This window comes from Rhinatrema bivittatum, chromosome 2 (assembly GCF_901001135.1).
Source record: "Rhinatrema bivittatum chromosome 2, aRhiBiv1.1, whole genome shotgun sequence".
NCBI lineage: Eukaryota > Metazoa > Chordata > Amphibia > Gymnophiona > Rhinatrematidae > Rhinatrema > Rhinatrema bivittatum.
The window spans coordinates 556,122,930-556,146,955 of record NC_042616.1 but is presented as its reverse complement, the minus strand read 5'-3'; the positions used below and the strand labels follow the sequence as shown (position 1 = coordinate 556,146,955).

Here is a 24,026-nt window from a genome sequence, read left to right as displayed (position 1 = left end):
AACAGGCATCCAAACTGGGCGCATGTTTTCCTAGAGCGCGTCCATCCATCTCTCCTAAGCACGTGATGTGATATGCAAGTGAACAGCCACGTTAGAGGAAATTGTGCATCCCTGGCATCGGGTACCTGATGGGAGAGGTGGCTATTCGCACAGCCATGGGTTAGGAAAACAGACACTGGTAAATTGAGCATCCTTTTTTGTAACCTGACCGCCGTCCAGACTTTTTTTTCCCCCCAAGTTGCTGCTTTCTGTGGTTCCTCCTACTTAGTTTTGCGACAATATTAAGTCAGAGGAACCACAGAAAAGCAGTATTTCCTGCTTTTCTGTTCATGGCTTGTGGCGCCTCAAGACTTAATGCCAGCTCCGGAGCTGTTAATTTGAGGGTTAAAACGTGCGTGACAGGTGCACGGTGATTTTTTTTTTTTTAAACACAGGGGTACTAGCTAATAGCCTCATCAATATGGCATTTACATGTGGTGAGTGCTATTAGCAATGCGCAGGTTTGGACACGCTATTCCCATTTTTGCATCGGAAATTAGTTACGCACATCAAGCTGTGCACTAGGCTGAGCACACTGTATTATATCGACCCTTTGAGGGCTGGTTCCTAGATCCAAAGAAAATCTGTGAAGGTCTGGATAGACATAATAACCTCTAGGACAGAATGCCCTGCACATTTCCTTGTGTTACTATACTTAAAAGAAATGCATGCCAGTAAACATGAATTTAATTAAGCCAGATAAATACACACACACACACAAGGACACTGCTAAAAGATAGAGTGACTAGTTGCCATTTACAATCCACAAATACAGAAAGTCAGCCTGCTATACCTAAGCAGCATGAACAGATTCAAGCCTTCCAAATGCTGGTAATGCCCCCCTAGCTGTTCTGGACAAAGCATAAACATGCAGGCATCACAGTCTCATGCTGATTTCCGGATTGAAAACCACGAATGACCAAAGCACCACAAGCCAGCACTTCTGCAACTCCCAGCAGCTGCCAACTTGTATTCCTACAGATTGTCCTCCTGACAGGACTCAATTCTGGGAATAAGACACTTAACCTTGCAGGTCCCTCAGATCTGTTAAGTCTGTAACATCTTGTCTCTATCTTTTGGTGTCACTTTTATTCACAGTGAGGGGGTGGAGGGATGAGGGCAATTTTCAGCTGCCGTTATATGGGTAAGCAGCTGATTACCCATGTAAAAAGGTTTAAAACCCGCTCTGTAAAATACCTATGGGGACATGTTTCAAACAGTTTACAAAACTGCAAACTATATGAGTGGTTTTAATGCTCCAACTTTGCACAAAGAGAAGCTACTCATTGATCCTCCTAAAATTAGCAATCACAACATACACCGATTAAAAGTATCTGCATACTTTGTACCTGCTATTTGTGTGGTTGGTAGAAGAGTAGCAAAAGATATATATTTGAAAATCTAATGTATAAGTACAGTTTTCCTCGCCCAACCTAAACACACCCACAGGAATGCCTCTTTCCCCATACCTGAAAATGCCCATGTAGAGGTCACATTTATTTTCTGTTGATTTTGAGGGAGGCTCTTTTTTTTTTAGACAGGACATTTAATCTGGGAAAATAGTTTTGAAATTTGCCCTCACTGAAGGAAAATGGGCAAGGTTGAAAGGGAGGGGAAGTGCATACATACTTTCCTCCTGCTTCAAAAATTAGGTGTGTTCCCCTCCTGCCCCACATTTCAAAAGTGGAAACCAGAAGGCAACCTGCAACCTCCCCGGGGCAGTTTCAAAATTGCCCCCATTAAGTTCTGGCTTTTTTGTGGAACCCCAATCCTCATCTTATGTGTAATTAATTTTTTACTGAATTTATGGATACAGGAAATACAGATCAATGCTGCTCAGACTTTTCAGGAGCAAATACCCCCTAACTTTTGAAAATGTTAATAAGTCCTTTCACCCACCTCTTCAGCTATTCTACCATAGATGCCCTATCACCAGACACACAAGTTCTGTCTTTCCCCTTCACTCTCTCTACTTTCATCTCAGTTTCTATCTCACTCCTCCCTAGTTTTTCTCACATCTTTCAGCTTTTAACCTATCAGTCCACTCCATTTTCTCTATTTTCTTTTCATTCCTTTTGCCTTCATTCCCACTCATCCATAGAACACCTTTCCTATTCTTATCCCTTGCCACTTTCCATTTCTCTCTTCCCCAGCATCTGCTCTTCTTTCCCACCTTATCCAGCAGCTGCCCTCCTGCCTTTTACCTCTCTTCCCCAGCAACCCCTTCTTCACTCACAACCCCCTAGCCCCAGCATCTGACTTTTTCCCTTCCCCCACCTTATTCACCACTGCATCTATTCAATGGGTATATAAACTCAGCAGTGCAAACTTTCACCACTGCTGACCACTTCTCCCTGTTTGTGCTCACACTACAAGCAGGTTCAACTCATAGGCGAGCACTTCCTCTCTGCTGATATTGTGCATGGTGAGATCAGCATGCAAGTGCCAGTCCACGACTTTTGAATCTGCTGGTAATGTCAACACAGATAAGAGAATCCTGCTGCTGGGTCCTGTACGGGTGGATGTATGTTCAGCCACTGGATGAATGCATATGTACACATCTAGAGTGAACACTGCCCTTGTCCAGGGGTAAATGTACCACAGGTTTAGAAACTAGGATGGAAGCTATAAAGGCTAAACTTATTAATTACAAGTTTTAATACTTCTAATATTAACAGCAACACAAAAGGTTGCTCAAGTAATTTATGAGTGAAGTGCACATTATGTGTGTACTTAGCAAAAACAAAGAGCTACCGATTGCCTCACTTAGTGGACCGATTCACATTTACAGGCACAGCTAAAGGAAAAATGTTAAGCACACCATACAGCAAGGTATACAGATTTCTATCAATTCCACTTGTCACATGATATGTGCAGCATTGTGCCATAATTCTATGTGCCTTAAGGAAATCACATCCATCAGCTCAAGAAGGTAGTAAGAGGAAATGTCCTAAATGTTAGAACCCAGCTGTTCACTAAGGGGGTAATTTTCAAAAGGAGTTACACATGTAAATGTAACTACTATTGTAGCAATTTTCAAAAGCCATTTACTGGAGTAAAGTAAATCCTATGGACAATTCAATGGCATATATTATAGCAATTTTCAAAAGCCCACTTACTCAAGTAAAGTGCATTTACTCGAGTAAAACCCTGCTTTACTCGAGTAAATGCTTTTTAAAATCAGGCCCACAGAAAAGAGAACTCTAGTCATCAACCCGGCCCCCGAACTAGTACTAGGATGAAAAGCCACCCTGCAGATCAAATGATAAAAGAGAAGAGAATGTTAAAAAAAAAATTAAAACAGGTCTAACGTGTATGGTTTAATCCTTCCTTTTTAAACCAATACTCTCCCGCTCCCCATCACGCAAATGAGGTCAGGAGGAAGGCTGTTTGCCCAATATATCAATTTTTTTTTTTTACAGGCTCTCAGTCTCAGCCAAACAAAGAAGAGAATTCTTCAGTTCATGATTCACATCTTGCATTTAATTTTAGCTAAAAAGAGGAAGAAGCCCCACAAAAACATTTCCAGCACAATTTTACTGTAGGTATGTTTCTGTATGTCAGTTGTCATCTGCGAGGAAAAGGTCATCAAACTTAAGGATGAGATATGCTGTTTACAGAGAGAGGATAGGTGTGGGGAGGGAGATATGATCTGTGGTTTGTCAATGAATATTAATTTCATGCTATGTATGTGGTACTGTCTGAAGAAATATGTATACTAGCTGAACCTGCAAAGCATATGTGGTGAAAATTGCATTTTTAATGAAACACCCCTCTTCTTTCCCCCTTCCCCAGTCCAACCTTAACACCATCCTTCTGTCCCTCATTCTACCTCTGAGGCTGTCCCTTGGACTCTCCTTTGGTCCACACAGGCCAATTCAGTCACAACAGCAGTTTCTTCCTGCCTCCAGGAGTCACTGCTAGTCTCTTTCCAGCACACCCAGACCAAATGCATTCCTGTCTTTTCAGCACATGCTGTGTGTCAAAATGTGCTTACATTGCAAATGGCATGTGCCCTGTCTCCTTGTGGCTACTGCTGAAACTTCACTGACAGGGATAGCACTGGTCTCTTAAGTATATTATACAAGCCGTTAAGCCCGTTAAAACGGGCAACATTAATTTTTTTTTCAGTCCATTTTCGAACACAGCACCCTTCTACACTTTTTCTCCCTCACCCCCCTTCCCTCCACTCAGTCTTACTCACCCTCTGTCTCCCACTGCCTCCCTCCCCTCTCCCTTAGCCCTCCTCATCTCCCTTTTTCTCTGCTCCACAACTTCTTACCCTTCCACTTACTCACATCCCTCTCTCACCTCCCCCTCATTCTCCCCCTCATTCTCCCTCCATCTCACTCTCTCCTTCCTCGCTACTGGCCGCCATTCCTCGTCGCCGCCATGTTGATATGCCGCTGACGCTCCTAGTCACCACTGCCACTCCTCATCGCTGCCGCTCGACACCGCCATGTTGATATCCAGCTGACACTCGCTGAGACCAACGTGCTTGCCCGCACATGCGCAGTAGAGCTGCTCTCTACTGCGCATTTGCGGCCCGGTCAAGCTTCGTTTATTAGGATAGATTCCCTCTTATCTTCCCTTTCCTTTCCCTGTCACCTTATCCACATCTACTTCCATCTCGCTCAGTCCTACTCCTCTTCCTTTTTTTTTCTTCAGCAAAACTTCTGAGTCATTCCACTTCCATTCACTGTCATCTTCTGTTTCTTTCCTCTGAGATCTAATCCACAACCCCTTCCCGCTTTCTCAACCCTTCTAAACTGTTTTGTTTTGACTATCACCCAGGGGCATGCGCGGGGGGGGGGGACTAAAGCAGTGCATAAAATTACTTACTTGCAGGGATCCCGGTTCTCGCTGTGGCTGTTATTTTTTTCCAGCCTTCTGATGCGTGTACTGGCGGCGGGGGTGTCATTTAGGGCCACAGAATGCAGAAACAGATCGCGCGAGGCAGCAGCGTAACTCATGCAGAGTCAGAGCAGGGAGAAATTGAACACGCGACGCGGGCACAGAGTCAGAGCAGGAATTTCTCCCTGCGAGAACCGGGATCCCTGCAAGTAAGTAAGTTTATGCACTGCTTCAGTCCCCTTCCCCCCCCCCCCCCCCCCCGCGCATGCCCCTGGGTGATAGTCAAAACAAAAACAGTTTAGAAGGGTTGAGAAAGCGGGAAGGGGTTGTGGATTAGGTCTCAGAGGAATTTCTCCCTGCTCTGACTCTGTGCCCTCGTCGTGTGTTCAATTTCTCCCTGCTCTGACTCTTCCTGAGTTATGCTGCCGCCTCGTGCGACGAGACCTCTGGCTGACGTGCCCTGCCACATCGCTTTCTCCCTGCTCTGACTCTGCATGAGTTACGCTGCTGCCTCACGCGATGAGAGACGCTGATGTGCCCTGCCTGAGCTCTCTACTGCGCATTTGCGGCACGTCGGTCAAGCTTTGTTTATTAGGATAGATAAAGAGAGATAAGACAGATACATGCTACTAGTTGCAGAGATTTGTGACTTCTGTTTACACAGAATGAAGTGTATCTCATCATAGCTGACAGGGCAAAGCATTTGGTGGGCCTTAAACCAGGGTCTGCCCAATAGAAGGCCAGTGCTTTGCCAGTCGATGCCACAGAATGATTTGAGCTGAGACAGCTTCAGACCTGGCCCTGCCCCCCGAGGATCCAGAATGGTCCTTGTGGGGCTCAAAAGAGGTTGCTAGGAAAGGTACAATCATCCACAGCTACTAAGCAGTAATGTTTTTTGATGGGAGGGGTCCCAATATTGCAGGACCCCCTCTCCTGAAAAAACAATGCAGCTCTATGGTGCATTTTGTCTCGAGGCTAAACACGAGTTGAGGCCCTTTAGGTGCGATGACGGCTCCAACCTCAAGGAATCACCTTAAAAGGCCGACTGCTGAAACCAGCAAAAATAGAAAAGTTGAGTGATGGTCAGGGCTGAGCACCGGTTCAACCCAGGGATGCCACTCAAGGTGGCCCCACTATCACAATGGGAAGAAAAAAAAAAGCTCTTCACTGCATGCACGGACACTGCCTCCAAACCTCTCTTCACTAAAATCCAGTCTCCCCCCTCCCACCCCAATAGTGAATACAATTGTTGGGGATATAGTGCCCCCTCTCCCTCTCCAAAAGGTATTAAATGAAATAATTAGGGTTCCGTGGGACCCCTACCCCCTATACTTTAAAATGTGAAGAAGCTCTGACAATGGGGTGCAGGGCACCCCCTAGGCGCGAGCCCGGTCAACGCCAGTTTTTCACAATGGTGCTGACCTGAACTTGCCCCATCACGATAGGGGCGAGGTCCGGGGATCGGACCTAAGCCACTTGGTCTGGAAAGGAGAGGTAGGAAGAAATCCTTTTCCTTAGCCATTAAAGAGGTAAAGAAATCCTCCACCAACTCCGCTTCTTGGTCAAAGGGCTGACATGTACTTTGTCCTGGTGTGGGTGGTGGAACATCCTCTTCTGATTATGAGAATGGAATCCTGCACATCTTCCGGGCTTGGCAAAATTTGAATAAGAGGTCAATCAGATGTGAGAAGTACAAGAGAACAAATGTCAGTGTTTCCAGACATATCCCTTGTTCCATTAATTTTGTTGGTGCAAGGGTTTTGGTTATTGGTGGGGGTAGGAGATCATATCCCCTTCCACCCCTGTCAAATTTTTCAGCAAAGTAGCACACAGCTGCATCAGGAGCACTACAACACAATGCATGGACAATAAATGAGCAAGGGTGTTGAGGATCAATGACTTTCTTGTTCCAGGGCTCAATGCATCGTGTGTAAGGATTTATGCACCGGCAGTGCCTGATGCCCTGTGATTTGATAGTGTCTAGACTCACTGTTTCTTCGACACCGGCTGCACCAGAGGCTCCGAATAGCACCTTTTTGCTTCGACACACTCCACTTATGTTGACTTGACCCCCCCAAGGAGTCTGCCTATTCTATCGAAGTTGGAGAAGTTCCTGCTCATCTCCTTTCCCAGGGAGGCAAAAAAAGGCTGCACTTCAGGAAGAAGACCTATCGCGGTTTCTCACACTTCTTCCATTTTGCAAGCCCTCGACTTCTGGCCATAATTGTAGCAGCTGGCCTGGTCATGATTCGGTCCCAGGCAGCGGTAGCACAGGTCATGTCCATCGGTGGTAGAATTTTCCAACCGCAAATACAGTCCTTAAAACCACTCACTGTGGCTTTTCTCAGACATCCTGAAGAAAATGTTCTCACTTTTTTTTTTTTTTTTTTTATTAACACAGAAAAGTGCTGTTGGGGGATTACTGAGGCAATGAGGCAACTCTGAAGAATTTATAGAAAGATTCATCTGTGCTAGTACTCAGATGAAAAAATACTTTGGGGACTCATGAGGTAATTCCTGCACATGCTCATTACAGCAAAAGTTATACCAGCTAAGTGAGAGGGGTCCATTCATTGCAGATGGATGACATCACCCATATGTCAAAGCTAATTCAACTCTGCTCGTTAATGGAGAAAAGTATGCACATTGTTCACCAATGTGTGATACTTTTACCCACAAAGTCTGGAGTCCTTTCTGAAGGCTCAGGGAGGAACTATGCACAAAGATTTGATTCATGTAGTTTCCAATAAAAACCTTTGTGCAGAGAAAGCAAACACCATCTCTGTAGGTAATTTTCTTAAGGCAATAGTCAAAGTGAAATACTTCTGGGGTAATTATGTACACAAAATTTAAAATTCTGCAAAATTCTGCACACTTTATATTGGTCAAACAATATACATGACAGTAAGTAATTAATTTAAAATATAATACAGAAAAAAAAGTTATTACTTAAAGATGCAGCTTTAAATATTTTGAGCAGAATATCCCTAGAAATTAACTAAGTGTCTTCCATCCTCTCTCCTTACTACCCTGGCCAGTCTCACTTTTTCCTCTTAGGCTCCAACTCCTCCATCTGCCACTATCTCTCCCCTTCACCTCTAGGCTCAACCCCTTCCACTATCTCCACTCCCAGAGTTTGACCCCTCTCTCAGTACTGCCCCTCAAGCAGGCTCCCTCTGTCTCTCTCACACACACAGGCTCCCTCTCTCTAGTGCACATACATACATAACCCCCTCTCTCACACACACACCACCCCCAATACAGGCTTCCTCCCTCTCTCTCTCTTGCTCACACAGGCTACCTATGTCTCTCTCACACCTCTGCACACTGGCTCCCTCTCTCGCTCAATCCCACTACACATAGGGTCCCCTCTCTCTCACACATACACACACACACACACACACACACACACACACACACATCTCTTCACATAGGCTCTCTTTCTTACACCCACACAGGCTCCCTCTCTCACAAACAAGGACCCTCACATACACAATCCCTTTTTCACTCACACCAGCTCCCAATCTCTCAAACACATACCCACTCTTTCACAAGCTCCTCACATAGAATCCCTCTCTCGGGCACCCACACCCCCTCACACATTCTCTCTCTCTCACCCCCCAGGCTTGCAGTCTTACAACCACACACACTCACAGACTCACTCATCTGGGCCTGCTCCAACTTCTCCGCAAGGACAGCCTCTGCTCGCAGCATGCCTGGGCCTGCTTCATCTTTGTCACGAGCAGGACGGCTTCCACTCGCAGCACACGCCAGGACCTGCCAAATTCTACGCAGAATCTGCACAGGAGGGGAACTCTGCACTCCCAGTAGCGCAGAATTCTCCAGGACTAGTAAAAGCTTGTGCAGACTTTTGCTTTGATTTATTGATACAAACCCTTTTGGTAAAAGTGCCTGTGAAATATGCACCAAAAAGGGTAATTTTGACTATTACCCCCATGTGTAAAAACAGCATATGTGTTGCCAGTCCTTGCTCTTCTAAGACAGATCAACGAGTTCTGATCTGGACACACTACCTATCAACCAAATCTATTTAGCAGTGAGCTATGGTGGCAATTACTATTTGCAGTAATAAAATCTGGTCAAGACACCTTTTATTAAGTGTTTCAGAGAATAAATAAGTTGGATTCAAGATTAATTAAAATTGCAGCATACACTTTGCTATGGCAGCACAGTAAAACTGGGCATGCACACTGCAATAGATAATTCAAGATGAAGTGTTAGGAACAGACTGACACAGTGTAAGAGAAAAGCCACACACTCATTTATGATTCTGTATTAGCATTACTAAAGTCCGTCATGCCCACTGAGCACGTTTTCTTCTCTAGTTCAGATGGCTTCCTTTAAACAACATTTTGACATTTTTAGTTAGACTACAAAATCAATCTGAAAATAGCTGGTCTGCAGTGCAAGGGCATAGCAGGTAAAAGCATAAAGAATTTAAAAAAAAATATATATATATCTTGTCCCTTGCAGAAAGGCTGCTTTCACAGTGACAACTACTATAGCTAAAAAAAAACATATAGAAGAATAGAATGCATCAACTCCTGGACAAGCCACTCCAAACTGGACATATCACACTTAACTGTATCACCATTAAACCTTTAATTCCATATGAAAAAACTTGTTACCTGCTAATTAACAATGTTTTGGTTTTTTTAAGAACTTTTCATTCAAGGAAAACAAACCTGACTAAATTACAACTGCGCAGCACAGAAACACAAAGCTATTAGAAACAGTATGTGTTACTGGAAGGAATGGAGTTCTATCTTCTTTAGAAGGTTTGTTTTTTTTTGTATTCTAAACAAGTTATAGCACTAAGTGCAAAACGTTAAGCTAAGGTGTTTACCACATTTCTGATGTTAAAACAATGAATTATCAGAATACTTACCCTGCTACTCTGTTGGCAAATTCCACAATGTCATCTTTAGTCCTTGGTCCTCTGTAATTGTACGCCAGATCTCCTTTTAACCTTCAAATCAAGAAATAAAATCTGTACTTCCAAAATCCAAACTTAGAAAAATTTTATTCTCCTCTTTTCTTTTTTCAAAAAAAATCGGGTGGAGGTAATACCTAAAAAAAATTGTATTCACACAAAATACATTTAAAACCCTAATACTCTACCCCTGTTTAGCAAATGCAAAGGGGGATGTAAAGGGTACCCCTTTTGCTTTGCTTCCTTTGGCAGCAAACCAACCACTCTGGCTGGGCTGGGATATGGCAATGCTGACCTGAAAGCAATGTTATCAGGAAGTGGGACTGAGCCTACAGTCACTACAGCAAAGTCAGAGAAGTCCCAGGAAAAAAAAAATGCCACAGCCAGGACTAGGAGACAAGGAAATAGACATCCCTCATGCCATTCCCAGTCTCTCACATTCTGAATCCATGGTAGATCCTTCAGGCCATGTTTTAGGTCCCCTTTATCTCAGCTATTGGATCAGAGCCCCCTGCACAGTCAGTTTATTTGTAAGGGTAAGTCATATGGTGGCATGTGAGGCTGGAATAGGAGATGATCTGACTGGTAAGAAAGGTAAGTAAGAAGGAAGCTGGTAAATGGTAATAGCAATACTAGGTGTTCCACACATGCAAAAAAATATGCAAGCCAATAAAAAGTAAGTTTTCTTGCCTATTAACAGGATTTTTTGTAGTCAGCATTAGGGATGTGCATTCGTCCAGGACAAATTAGGTAATTTCAATGAAAAATTTGTTTTTGTGTTTAGTGTGCACTAAAATGAAATTCAGGTCTCCCTGAATTTTAAAGGCCTGAACCGTGGGAAATATGAAATTTCCCGCAGCGGGCCGAAAACAAAGCCCAAACCAATTGGTTCGGGCTTCGCACATCTATAGTCAGCATTCTGAATTAGCCATCTCGGTGTGGAGACACCATTTGAAAGCAAAGAGACACACCCAGCTCTCAGGAAAGACTTTACTGAGCAGTCCCAAGAGTACCTGCATGCACACTGCCTTGTCAGCCCCTCAGTCTCTTCCAGAATTTAAGCTTTAATGTAGTAGTCAACTCTCCAAAGAACTGGGCAGGCTCTGCATACAGATGACTGATCTTGCTGACTATAGAGAACCCAGTTTACACATAAGCAAGTTAGCTTTCTCCAGTGACAAGCAGGCATGAACTACAATAAAATATGGGGAGCCTCAAGCTGAGGGTTGAATAGTGGGAGCAATTACTTAATGACAATCTTGTCCCACCAAGTGGACAGTGGACTACTGAGTGAACAGGCTACGTAGACCTGCTTGTCCAAAGTTTATCTCCTTGGGATATGCTATCCAGTCAGAAGATAGTGAAATTGCAACAGATGACCAAGTAGCAGCTTTCCAAAGGTCTTCAACACAAAGAGCTTAAGATGAGCCACTGAAGACACCATAGCTCTCAGTTGATGAGATTTGACAGAATCTATAATCTGTAACCCACCTAGCACAATGTGCTATACAGACCATTAGCCAACTGGACAGAGTTCATTTGGCAACTATTTTTCCCAGTCTATCGCAGAGACAAGTACTTAGCTTGACAGTGAGGTTGAGTCCTTGTTAGGTAATACATCAGGGCTCTCAAGAGTTCAAAGAATGAAGAGAGTGTTCTCCTTTGTGCCCATCAGATCTCACAAAGAACGTAAGTAGCACTATAGCTTCATTAATGTGAAACAAATACTACATTCAGAAGGAACTTGGGGTGAGTTTGTAGAACTATCCTATTATGAAAAAAATGAACATATGGTGAATATTGAACCAGAGCCTGTAGTTTTATTCTGTAGGTCGAAGTGACTGCCATGAAATTGTGGTCCCCTGTGCAGAGTCATCTACAAATCAACCACCTACAACTGCAAGCAATCCACTATATTACCATATACTGAAGAGGATGTTGGGGAGGTACCCGTAATGGAGAAGGTTTTCATGGGTAATGATTCAGATGGGCTGAATCAAATCACGGTAAACCTAGAAGATGTGGTAGGCCTGATTGACAAACTGAAGAGTAGTAAATCACTTGGACCAGATGGTATACACCCCAGAGTTCTGAAGGAACTAAAAAATGAAATTTCAGACCTATTAGTAAAAATTTGTAACCTATGATTAAAATCATCCATTGTACCTGAAGACTGGAGGATAGCAAATGTAACCCCAATATTTAAAAAGGGCTCCAGGGGCGATCCGGGAAACTACAGACCGGTTAGCCTGACTTCAGTGCCAGGAAAAATAGTGGAAAGTGTTCTAAACATCAAAATCACAGAACATATAGAAAGACATGGTTTAATGGAACAAAGTCAGCATGGCTTTACCCAGGGCAAGTCTTGCCTCACAAATCTGCTTCACTTTTTTGAAGGAGTTAATAAACATGTGGATAAAGGTGAACCGGTAGATATAGTATACTTGGATTTTCAGAAGGCATTTGACAAAGTTCCTCATGAGAGGCTTCTAGGAAAAGTAAAAAGTCATGGGATAGGTGGCGATGTGCTTTCGTGGATTGCAAACTGGCTAAAAGACAGGAAACAGAGTAGGATTAAATGGCCAATTTTCTCAGTGGAAGGAAGTGGACAGTGGAGTGCCTCAGGGATCTGTATTGGGACCCTTACTTTTCAATATATTTATAAATGATCTGGAAAGAAACACGAGTGAGATAATCAAATTTGCAGATGACACAAAATTGTTCAGAATAGTTAAATCACAAGCAGATTGTGATAAATTGCAGGAAGACCTTGTGAGACTGGAAAATTGGGCATCCAAATGGCAGATGAAATTTAATGTGGATAAGTGCAAGGTGATGCATATAGGGAAAAATAACCCAAGCTATAATTACACAATGTTGGGTTCCATATTAGGTGCTACAACCATAGTGGATAACACATTGAAATCGTCGGTTCAGTGTGCTGCGGCGGTCAAAAAAGCAAACAGAATGTTGGGAATTATTAGAAAGGGAATGGTGAATAAAACGGAAAATGTCATAATGCCTCTATCGCTCCATGGTGAGACCACACCTTGAATACTGTGTACAATTCTGGTTGCCGCATCTCAAAAAAGATATAATTGCGATGGAGAAGGTACAGAGAAGGGCTACCAAAATGATAAGGGGAATGGAACAGCTCCCCTATGAGGAAAGACTAAAGAGGTTAGGACTTTTCAGCTTGGAGAAGAGACGACTGAGGGGGGGGATATGATAGAGATGTTTAAAATCATGAGAGGTCTAGAACGGGTAGATGTAAATCAGTTATTTACTCTTTCGGATAGTAGAAAGACTAGGGGGCACTCCATGAAGTTAGCATGGGGCACATTTAAAACTAATTGGAGAAAGTTCTTTTTTACTCAACGCACAATTAAACTCTGGAATTTGTTGCCAGAGGATGTGGTTAGTGCAGTTAGTATAGCTGTGTTTAAAAAAGGATTGGATAAGTTCTTGGAAGAGAAGTCCATTACCTGCTATTAAGTTCACTTAGAGAATAGCCACTGCCATTAGCAATGGTAACATGGAATAGACTTAGTTTTTGGGTACTTGCCAGGTTCTTATGGCCTGGATTGGCCACTGTTGGAAACAGGATGCTGGGCTTCATGGACCCTTGGTCTGACCCAGTATGGCATGTTATGTTCTCAGGTTTTCTCTCACCTTTCAGAAAGAAAATCTTGCTCCAGATGGACAAATATGTAATCATGTTCTATATAAACAAGCAGTAAGGTAAAGATTCTTACATCCTCTGCCAAGGAGGCCCTCTGAAATCTAGTCATGGGCATGACATCTCCAGATTACCTATCTTCCAGGAATCAAGAGTATGTTGGCAGACCGCCTAAGCAGAATTTTACCACTGTATGAAATACATTGGATCAAAGGAGCATGGACAACTTTGTTCAGTAATTGACTTGTTTGCTTCAGAAGACAACTGAAAGGTTCAGAAATTCTGTTCCATGCATCCATGCAGCTACCAGCCCGACACTTCTGTGCTAGATTGAAGTATGTCTTCTCTATGCATACCCACCGAGTCCTCTAACTACCAGGACTGTCCAAGATGGTCCTTCGTAACAAGGCGAAGATACTCTTCATAGCACTAGCCTGACCACAGCAAGTGCGGTATCTATACCTTGTTCATTTGTCAGTTCATACTTTGGTTCCATTGAGAATGTTTCTAACTCATCACACAGGAGGAAGGAAGGCTCTGCCATCTGAACCTGCCATTGCTGGCCCTCAAGGCATGGCTGTTCAACATGCAGTAGTCTCTTCCTTACAACCTTCCAAAGAAGTGAAAGATGTTCCGATTTCTGTCAGGAAGCCTTCAACCAGAAGACCCTATGGTTTCAAATGGAAGAGGTTCTCAAAATGGTGTAGAACCAGCCGGCTGGATCCTTTCTTCTGTGGCCGATGGAGTTTGCTTCAGTATTTAATTCTGCCTCTTGTCCAGCATGGGTGGGAATGTGTGCATGTGTCTGAGAGTATATGGAGGGGGGGGGGGGGGTGTCTGTGCGCGTGCCTGTGAAAATGTGGGTGGGTCAGTTTATATGACAGAGGAAATAGTTTGTCTACTCTTTTCCCCCCCACCCCCTACTTCCCAGTCTGTAGTTGCAGGGTGACTGGAAATCAAAAGTTCACAGGTTTGGAGAGCAGATCTTTTTGTCCTTATTAATTTTAATTATGACTTTTTCTGATGTGACTGTTGGTTTGAAATATTTTGTTTTGTTAATATTTATGAGTTTTTAACTATTAGATATTCATTTGTTTTGAAATATGTATTCTTTTGATAAGAAGTTTTACTATTATGATTGACGTTTTATATTTCTTGATTCTGTTTGATGCTTTTTGAGGAATGGTGCTATTTGGGTTTTTTTCCATTGTACCGCAAACAGAGTGATTTCGAGTTCAGTTTTTGTCTACAGGTTTCTGCTTATAGTTTATGGTCACTTTATTCTTTATTTGGTGAGGGTCTGTGTGTTCTGTATATGTGATTCAGACGAGGTATTCTGCTAGTGTGTAGTTTATATTGTAGGGATCTGTAGCAGAATGGCTTGTTACGTTTTCCTAATAGAAGATGTGATGGAGGCGGACTTGGACATTGTTGCTGTCACGGAGACGTGGTTCACAGATTCACATGATTGGGATACGGCCATACTGGGATATAACTTAAGGAAGGACAGAGAGGGCAGAAAAGGGGGAGGAGTGGCTCTTTATGTCAAAAACAATATCCAAGCATCCGAGCTGCAAGGAAGATGGGGCAAAGAAGAAGCTTTATGGGCCGTCCTCAAAAAGGATGATGGCGCATCCGTTTTTATTGGAGTGGTGTACAAACCTCCAAATCAAATGGAAGTACTATACATAGATCTGGTTGAAGACATCCAAAAGATGGGGAAGAAGGGATAAGTGGTGATTGTTGGAGATTTTAATCTGCCAGATGCAGATGGGAGAATCCCTTCTGTGGAATCTAACAGTAGTAGAGAGATCGTGGATACCCTGCAAGGGGCTCTGTTCAAATAAATGGTAATGGAGCCTACGAGGGAGGGAGCTATACTCTATTTAGTGCTCACTAATGGAGATAATGTCTAACGTCCAGGTGGGCGCCCACCTCAGCACCAGTGATCAAACAGTATGGTTTCATATCACTAATAGGATATGGAGAAGTTGCACAAAGACCTGGGTTTTATGTTTCAAAATCACAGACTTTGTTGAAATGGGAAAGTACCTGGAGGAAGAACTAGAAGGCTGGGAGAAAACGAGAGATGTGGAACAGTGGGCCAAACTAAAAGGAGCAATTATTGAAGCGACTAATATATATGCTAGAAAAGTAAAGAAAAGCAAGAAACCTATCTTTTCACAAAGGAGGTGGCTGATAAAATAAAAGATAAAAGAACACAGTTTAAGAAATATAAAGGATCCCAAAGGGAGGATCACAAGGAAGAATATCTGGTGGAACAGAGGGAGACGAAGAGAGTAATCAAGAAAGCGAAAAGTCAAGTGGAAGAAAGGATTGCCAAAGAGGTAAAGCGAGGTGACAAAACATTTTTCAGATACATCAGTGAAAGGAGAAAAGTTCAAAGTGGTATACTGAAATTGAAAGGTGAAAAGGATCAATGGGTGGAGACAGATGAAGAAATGGAAAAAATATTAAACGAATACTTCAGTTCGGTGTCACTAATGAAGACCCCGGAGAAGGACCATCGCTAGTTAACAAGAAACTGGAGGGAAGTGGAATGGATGAAACTCCGTTTACGGAAGAGAATGTATGGGAAGAGCTAGGAAAACTGAAGGTGGACAAAGCCATGGGGGCCTGATGAGATTCATCCCAGGATACTGAGGGAGCTCAGAGATGTGCTGGTGGCTCCTCTCTGTGATCTGTTCAATAGATCACACAGAGGATCGGGAGTGGTGCTGAGTGATTGGAGAAGAGCGACGGTGGTCCCGCTTCACAAGAGTGGGAGCAGAGAGGAGGCTGGAAACTACAGGCCAGTTAGCCTCACCTCGGTGGTGGGAAAAGTATTGGAGTCGCTGCTAAAGGAAAGAAAAGTGAACTATCTACAAGTAGCAGAATTGATGGACCAGAGGCAGCATGGTTCCCCAAGGAAAGGTCCTGTCACACAAATCTGATTGACCTTTTTGATTGGGTGACTAAGCAATTGGATCAAGGAAGAGCACTAGATGTCATCTACTTGGATTTCAGCAAAGCTTTTGATATGGTCCCATACAAGAAGCTTGTGAATAAAACGAGAAGCTTGGGTGTGAGTGCCAAGGTGGTGGCCTGGATAGCAAACTGGTTGAAGGACAGAAGACAATGTGTGATGGTAAGTGGAACTTACTCTAAAGAGAGAGCGGTGATGAGCGGAGTGCCGCAAGGGTCAGTGTTGGGACCTGTCCTGTTCAATATCTTTGTGAACGACATCGCGGAAGTGATTAAAGATAAGGTTTGTCTATCTGCGGATGATACTAAGATCTGCAACAGAGTGGACACGCCGGAAGGAGTGGAGAGAATGAGACGGGATTTAAGGAAGCTGGAAGACTGGTCGAAGTTATGGCAGCTGAGATTCAATGCCAAGAAATGCAGAGTCTTGCACATGGGGTATGGAAATCCAAAAGAAATGTATTCGATGGGGGGTAAAGGGCTGATGTGCACGGAGCAGGAGAGAGACCTTGGGGTGATAGTGTCTAACGATCTGAAGTCAGGGAAACAATGTGACACGGCGATAGCTAAAGCCAGAAGAATGCTGGGCTGCATAAAGGAATATAGAGTAAGAAAAGGGAAGTAATTATCCCCTTATACAGGTCCTTGGTGAGGCCTCACCTGGAGTACTGTGCTCAGTTCTGGAGCCCGTATCTCTGAAGGGTCAGAGACAGGATGGAGGCGACCAAAAAGGTGGATGGTCTTCATCGAATAACTTATGAGGAGAGATTGAAGAATCTAAATAAGTATACCCTGGAGGAAAGGAAAAGCAGGGGTGATATGATACAGACGTTCAGATATTTGAAAGGTTTTAATGATCCAAAGTCAATGACAAACCTTTTCCGGTGGAAAAAAAAATCAGCAGAACCAGGGGTCGCATTTTAAAACTCCAGGAAGGAAGACTCCGAACCAATGTCAGGAAGTATTTCTTCACGGAGAGGGTGGTGGATGCCTGGAACACCCTTCCGGAGGAAGTGGTGAAGACCAAAACTGTGAAGGATTTCAAAGGGGCGTGGGATAAACACTGTGGATCCATAAAGCCTGGAGGATGGGAATGAGGAGAAGAGGTATGGGGGTGGCTTGCGGGAATGACGGCTACTACCTGGTGATTAATACCCTTATTCAATAAACGTTCACATGGTTAATGCGACTCCAATACTGCTCTATGCTTTAACGGCAAGAGGAAATGTGGAAAAGAGGATTTGCATTCAGGCAACGACCAACAAGGTAGCACAGCTGGGTAAACAAATAAGCATGGGAGTAGGTTGCTTATTGCGGCGGTTACTACCCCGAACCAATTAAGCCTGTTACTTCACTTTGAATGCAAATCCAGCACAGTTCACTGCTTCAACGGCAAGGGGAATGAAGAAAAGAGGATTTATATTCAGACAACAACCAACAAGGACCGAATTGCATGGTCTGGGTAAACAAATAAGCGTGAATTAAGCCTGATACTTCACTTTGAATGCATATCCAGTGCAGCTCACTGCTTCAAAGGCAAGGGGGAATGAAGAAATAGGATTTATATCCAGACAACAAACAAGGCATTGATCTGAGCAGTATGATTATACAAACATCGGGGTAATTTGCTCAATATGAAGGTTACTACCCTCAAACATTAAGTCTTATACTTCACTGACGCAGCTCCAACACTGCTCTCTGCATCAATGGCGGGGGTGGCAGGAAATTAGAATCAAAAAAGTTACCAATAAGGGCCCTGAACTCAGCTTTCGAAGTAACATAAGTATGAGAAAATAAGTGTGAAAGCTTGCTGGGCAGACTGGATGGGCCTATTGGTCTTCTTCTGCCGTCATTTCTATGTTTAATGCCTGGTATAATATTTGCAGTGTTGCTCTTTCATAGGAAGGGTTGTTAGTACTATTTTAGTATAGGAGGTTTATTATATTGTAATTGATATAGTTTATTCATGGCTTTCTAAGAACCAAGCTGACATCCAACATTCATTACAACAGACCTAATGCCATATGTGCTCCAAATGTCTTTTTTGCAGGGTTTTAATGGTTGGCACCAAAGCAGAGCATGTAAATAAAAATATCACTTAGAATAACATCTCACAGAAGACTATATGTTTAATGTCCTTTTTCATGTAAAATCTGTTATAAATTAGGTAAGCAGCTTTTTCTGACTCTAGGATTAAGCCCTTCAGTTCAAGCTGCTCGTGACAGTGGAGAACTATGTTATTATGCTGCCACCTGCTCTGCCACTAAAAATAGAAAATGTTCTCAAACTGGTTGATTTCTTGTAGAATGAAAGGACTTACTGAAATTTTATAAAGTATTTAAAATTTGCAATATATATTACAATATTTGTGCTTTCTATATTTATTTTTATAAATCTGTTTTTATTCTTTCATTTTGCTAAATTTAAGTGGTCAAGAAATTTGTTAAAATATATATTTTTGTATGTAATTTGATACCATGGACTGGTATGGAAAAAATCCCCAGGCCAATATTTTCCACAATCCGTCCCTATACCAAGGAAATGGTTACTGCAAAACATTTACTGAATAGACCTCACCATGGAGAGTAGACTACTGGGTGAACAGGTTATGCAAAACAGCTTTTGCAGACTGTCCAGACATTAATGGGATGTGAAGGTATGCACAGAGGACCAAGTTGCAGTTTTGCAAATACCTTCAGTCTGTGCTGCTCTCCGATGAGCCAATGATGCAGCCATGGCGCTCACTTGTGGAACCCTTGATAAGAGTCTGTGATCTGGATGCCTGCTAGGTGACCCACTGTATCTCCTCTTAATCCAATGGCTGCCATTGATTGCTATGACAGGGGTGGGTGCAGGATTCAGTCTTATCCCATGTAGATGAACAAAATCCTTATTGATGAAATTCACAGCTGCCCAGAATCAATAAGGGCATATGCTGCCACAGATCCCAAAGACCAGTGCAAAGAAACAGAGGGATAAGTGCAACGCCACATGAAATACTGGAAGGGCAACAAGATTCAAAAAAACCTCTTCAGTCATGGGTTATAAACTATGACTAGTTCATGGTTTGTGGGGGCAATTCTTGGCCATGTGCTCCTGGCCAACACAATAGAGGCATAATCGCAATTTCCTTCTTCAGTCCTTTAGTATTTGCGATAACTGTCCACAATGTGGCCCAATTCCATAGACTTGAGTCCTTACAACCGGATTCAGCTGTGACATGAGATGGGAGGGGAGGAACACCAGACTTCAGAGACAAGGTATGTACTCTTGAAAGGCATTCTCAAATGCAGGAATCAATATACATGTGGCAAGAAATCATAGCATCTAGATCAGAGGAGAAGCCATGAGAAGCCAGCTCATCTTTAATCTGCTCTGCCAACCTGTTCCAAATGGCTACCAAAGCCAATTGTTCCAATCAATTTCTTTTGCAACTGTATGGAATTCTGACCCACTGTATGGGCCCCTTGTTTAATCCACAGTAGAAAAAGACACAGAAACTAAATAGCCTAGGTCATCGAAGACATGCCTGAAGGCAGAAATAAAAGCATCAAAACCAAAAACCAGGGGATTTTGTCTTTACCAGAAGGAACAGCCCAAGCCGGGGCTTTCCTTGTTTACAGGAAGATAAAAGTTACTTTGGACTTGTGATCAGGAAAGCAAACAGCCTTGATCATGAAAACTGAAAATTATTGGGTTCAAAAAGAAGACCTGGGAGATGACAGCTGACACTTGTAGCTGCTCATTCGAAACCATGAGTCAAAAGATTAGGAAAAGTGTTTTCATCTGTTCTTCCATTTTTGCCCAGCTTTGGTTTAAATATCATGGAGGTGATAAAGCCAGCTGAGCTGGCTGCTGCTGTATCTTGGACAGGAGAGGTTGTAGTCTTCCTCTCTGATCTTCAGGGCTTAAGGAAGCAAATAAATTCTTCACTGGTTTCAATATCTGGGCTCCCACTTGCTGAGGGACCCTCTATAATGGAGCAGGAGGGGGAGACATTCTTTTCAGAAACTCAGATCGGCTCATCCTCAATAAAGGCTGCCGGTAAAGCCAAGGAGGCTCTTAGCTCCAGGACAGCTACATCGGCTGAAGCAGCAGCTGGCTCTGAAATACACCATGGCAGGTGTGTGATCCATGGATAGTGCCAACACCATCTCCTTCTGTACTAAAACCCTAGTAGTGAGATTCCTGAGATTTTGCACCAAAGTGCTTTGCTCCGACACAGTGGAAGCACCTTGGCATTCTTTACCAAGTGTGTTGATTGCACCATAGAATGCGAACTGCATTTATGACATGGATGGCACTCTGTTTAACCCCATGCCCATATAAAATAAATGGCTCTGCACCATTGGAATCTTTACTATGAATGATGATTGGACCTAGGCTAATGAGACTACCTCTCATCTTGGCATTGAAAAGGGGCTCACTCCTGGGAAGCCTTGCGCCAATCTTTTCTTTTGCTCTGAGGAGATGGCCCCAAAGGAAGTCACTCACATTGTTTAGTCTCCCTTCTTGGCACTTCATCTAGCACCACAGGTACCTATCCAACAGAGATCCAGGAACTGAGGCTATGAGGAGGAGTCTTCCTGTGCTTGAGGGAACAAGAGGAATACTTGTCTCATTTTTTGCACCAAGAATCTACATCTCGCTCCTGGATGAGGAGCGACTTCACATTAAGGCTTTGGGCTCATACCCACTAGTGCTAGCCAAGGGCCTCCATCTTCCAGCAGTACTGCTGCACTGTAGGGACAATTGACCATAGCTGTAGCAGTTGAAAGAGTCATGATTCCAGCTAGGTAGAGATTCAGATGGAACATCTATCTGTAATGGATCTCTCATGCCCATACATGCAAGTCTTGAAGTCATTGACTGACAGCTTCTTGGCCTTAGGTTTTTCCATACTCATTTCATTTCTTTTTTTTAAAGAATTTAAAAATTCTGTGAGGCACTGACAAGGCAGCAGTAGAAAAACAAAAGCAGCAGCAATGAGACGGGTAAGGGCACTAAGGCCAAAAACAAGAAGATAAAAAATATATATATATATATATATATATATATATGCAAGAGAGTCTGGGAAACATCCGTGCAATAGTTCACAAGAAGAAATACTGGAGGGGGTCTACAAGAGAGTGCACACATGGAAATTCCCATGCATGCTCAATGATGATTTTACCAAACTCCAAAAGCTGGGAACGCGTCGGCACCACTGAATTACTTTGCCCAAACGCGTTATGGCTACTTCATGCCAACTTTGCGATGAAAAATGGAAGACCCTCCATTATGTTGAAAAAAAAAAAAAACACAACAGAAAAAGTAGAATTGTTTGAATACTTAAATATTTTCAAACAGCCAAAGCCCAAGATTTTTTGGATAAATAAACTTTGCATATAAGGTGCTACACTGCATTAATATTCTTGAACTGGAGAAAGTACATAGAAGGGCAACCAAAATGATAAAGAGCATGTAACAGTTCCCTTATGAGGAAAGGCTGATGACGTTATGATTGTTTAGCTTGGAGAAAAGACGGTTGAGGGGGATACGCTAGAAGTCTACAAAACGTTTTTTATTTAGAATTACTTTTATACTGCATCCTTCACAGTTCAGGGCGGTTTACAATTTATTTATTTAGTGGCTTACAAGAACATTGTGATAAGGCATCGCATAACTGATATAACATATGAAACATTTACAGTAGACATTGTGATTATATAGTATTGGGTTACAAGGAACAATGTGATTATAAGGTCTAGCATAACTAATATAGAATATAAACCATTTATATTTACATAGGACATATTGGTAGCATGAGGGGAAAACCTATGTATAAGTATTGAGCTAAACTATAATCATATTAAGAGGTGAGGGAAAGGAGAAGGAGGTGAGATGATTATAAGGGGCGGGTGTTAGAAGGAAGGGTAGACAGGGCTGGGATGACTAAGGCTGTAGGCATGTTTAACACATATTTAGGGTGAGGGCATAAGGGGCATATAACAGGACAGGGGGGTACTTAATCAAAGGCCTGCTTGAAGAGCAGGCCTTTGATTAAGGCCTTTTTAGCTTCTTAAACTTTTGCGTGGATGGTTCTATGTGGAGGTCGGGGTGGCATTGCGTTCCAAATGGCAGGACATAAAATTAATATGGCGAATATACAACTAAAATATAATAAAACAGAACAATTAAAATAAGGCATTACAAGTAGAAATCAACATAATGAAGGAAGAACATAGAAAGTGAAGGAGGAGGCACAAAGAGGGAATTAAAAAATAAATAAAGGCTCGCATAGGTCGGGGAATGCAGATTTAAAGAGAAAGAATTTTAGTGCCTTTTTAAAATCTTTAGTGTCAGTGATAAGCCTGATTTGGGGAGGGAGTGTGTTCTAGATGATGGGGCCTGCAATAGAAAAGGCTTGTTCACGGATAATGACTAATCTGGTTGATGATACTTGGAGTAGCAATTGATTTTGAGATCTGAGTATACGGGCAGGAGTATAGCAGTGCAATTTGAAGAAAGCCAGCAGTTCTTACTATGCATTAGGTTATATATAATAAGCAATTTATACTGGATGTGCTAATTGATGGGTAACCCATGGAAATTGAATAGAACAGGAGTAATGTGATCAGATATCTTAGTTCCAGAAAGTAATCTGGCAGCAGTGTTTGTACAAATTGAAGAGGACGAAGTGTAGAAAGGGGAAGACCAGTATAGAGAGAATTACAATAGTCTAGATCAGTTAAGACAATGGACTGGAGAACTGTGAAAAGTGTATTGTATTCCAGAAGAGGTATGATGTGTTTTAATAGTTGGATTTTATAAAATGAGGCTTTAACAACTGATTGGATATGAGATTGTTACATTTTGGATCAAAATATACACAGATGTTCCGAGCTTTATTGGTGGTTTTGGATGTTAGTATTATATATTGATATTTGATTAGATATGTCAAAGGAGGGATTTCCTAGGATCATTATTTGTGTTTTGGTCAAGTTTAAGCTCAGTTTTTGATGGAACAGCCAGATTTTTATGTACGTTAGACAAAGGAAAAGGAATTGTAGAGTAGAACACCAATCGTGGTGGGTAGGGAAAAAGAATTGAATATCATCTGCGTAAATGCGATAGGAAACACCCAGAGTGGATAAGAGTTGGCATATTGGAGTCAGATAGATATTAAACAAGGCTGCAGAGAGGGGTGATCCTTGTGGGACACCAGTATTAAATGAAAACCAGGATGATGTACTGGAATTAATAATGATAGACTGAATTCTGTTGAGGAAGTATGATTTGAACTATTGTAGAACAATGCTGGATAAACCAATGTTTGATCAACGAGAGTAATATTTTGTGATTAATTGTACTGAACGCTGCTGACAGATCCAAAAAGATGTACATATAAGAGGTTTCGGAGTCAAAACAGCAATGTAAAATGTCAGTGCAAGTAAGTAGGAGAGTTTCAGTTCTGTGATGTGGGCAAAAACCAAACTGATATTGGTCTAAAATGTAATGTTGGTCCATATATTC

The 24,026-nt window shown here is 42.5% G+C and overlaps 1 protein-coding gene across 4 annotated transcripts in view; it reads right to left on the bottom strand.

Moving 5' to 3' along the window:
* TMX3 (thioredoxin related transmembrane protein 3) overlaps positions 1-24,026 on the bottom strand; it is a 306,294-nt gene that overhangs the window by 210,831 nt on the left and 71,437 nt on the right. For all 4 annotated transcript variants that reach the window (XM_029590913.1, XM_029590914.1, XM_029590912.1 and 1 more), the window contains exon 6: positions 9,803-9,883. In XM_029590913.1, the coding sequence (XP_029446773.1) occupies positions 9,803-9,883 (81 nt within the window). The remainder of the gene's footprint in view (positions 1-9,802; positions 9,884-24,026) is intronic.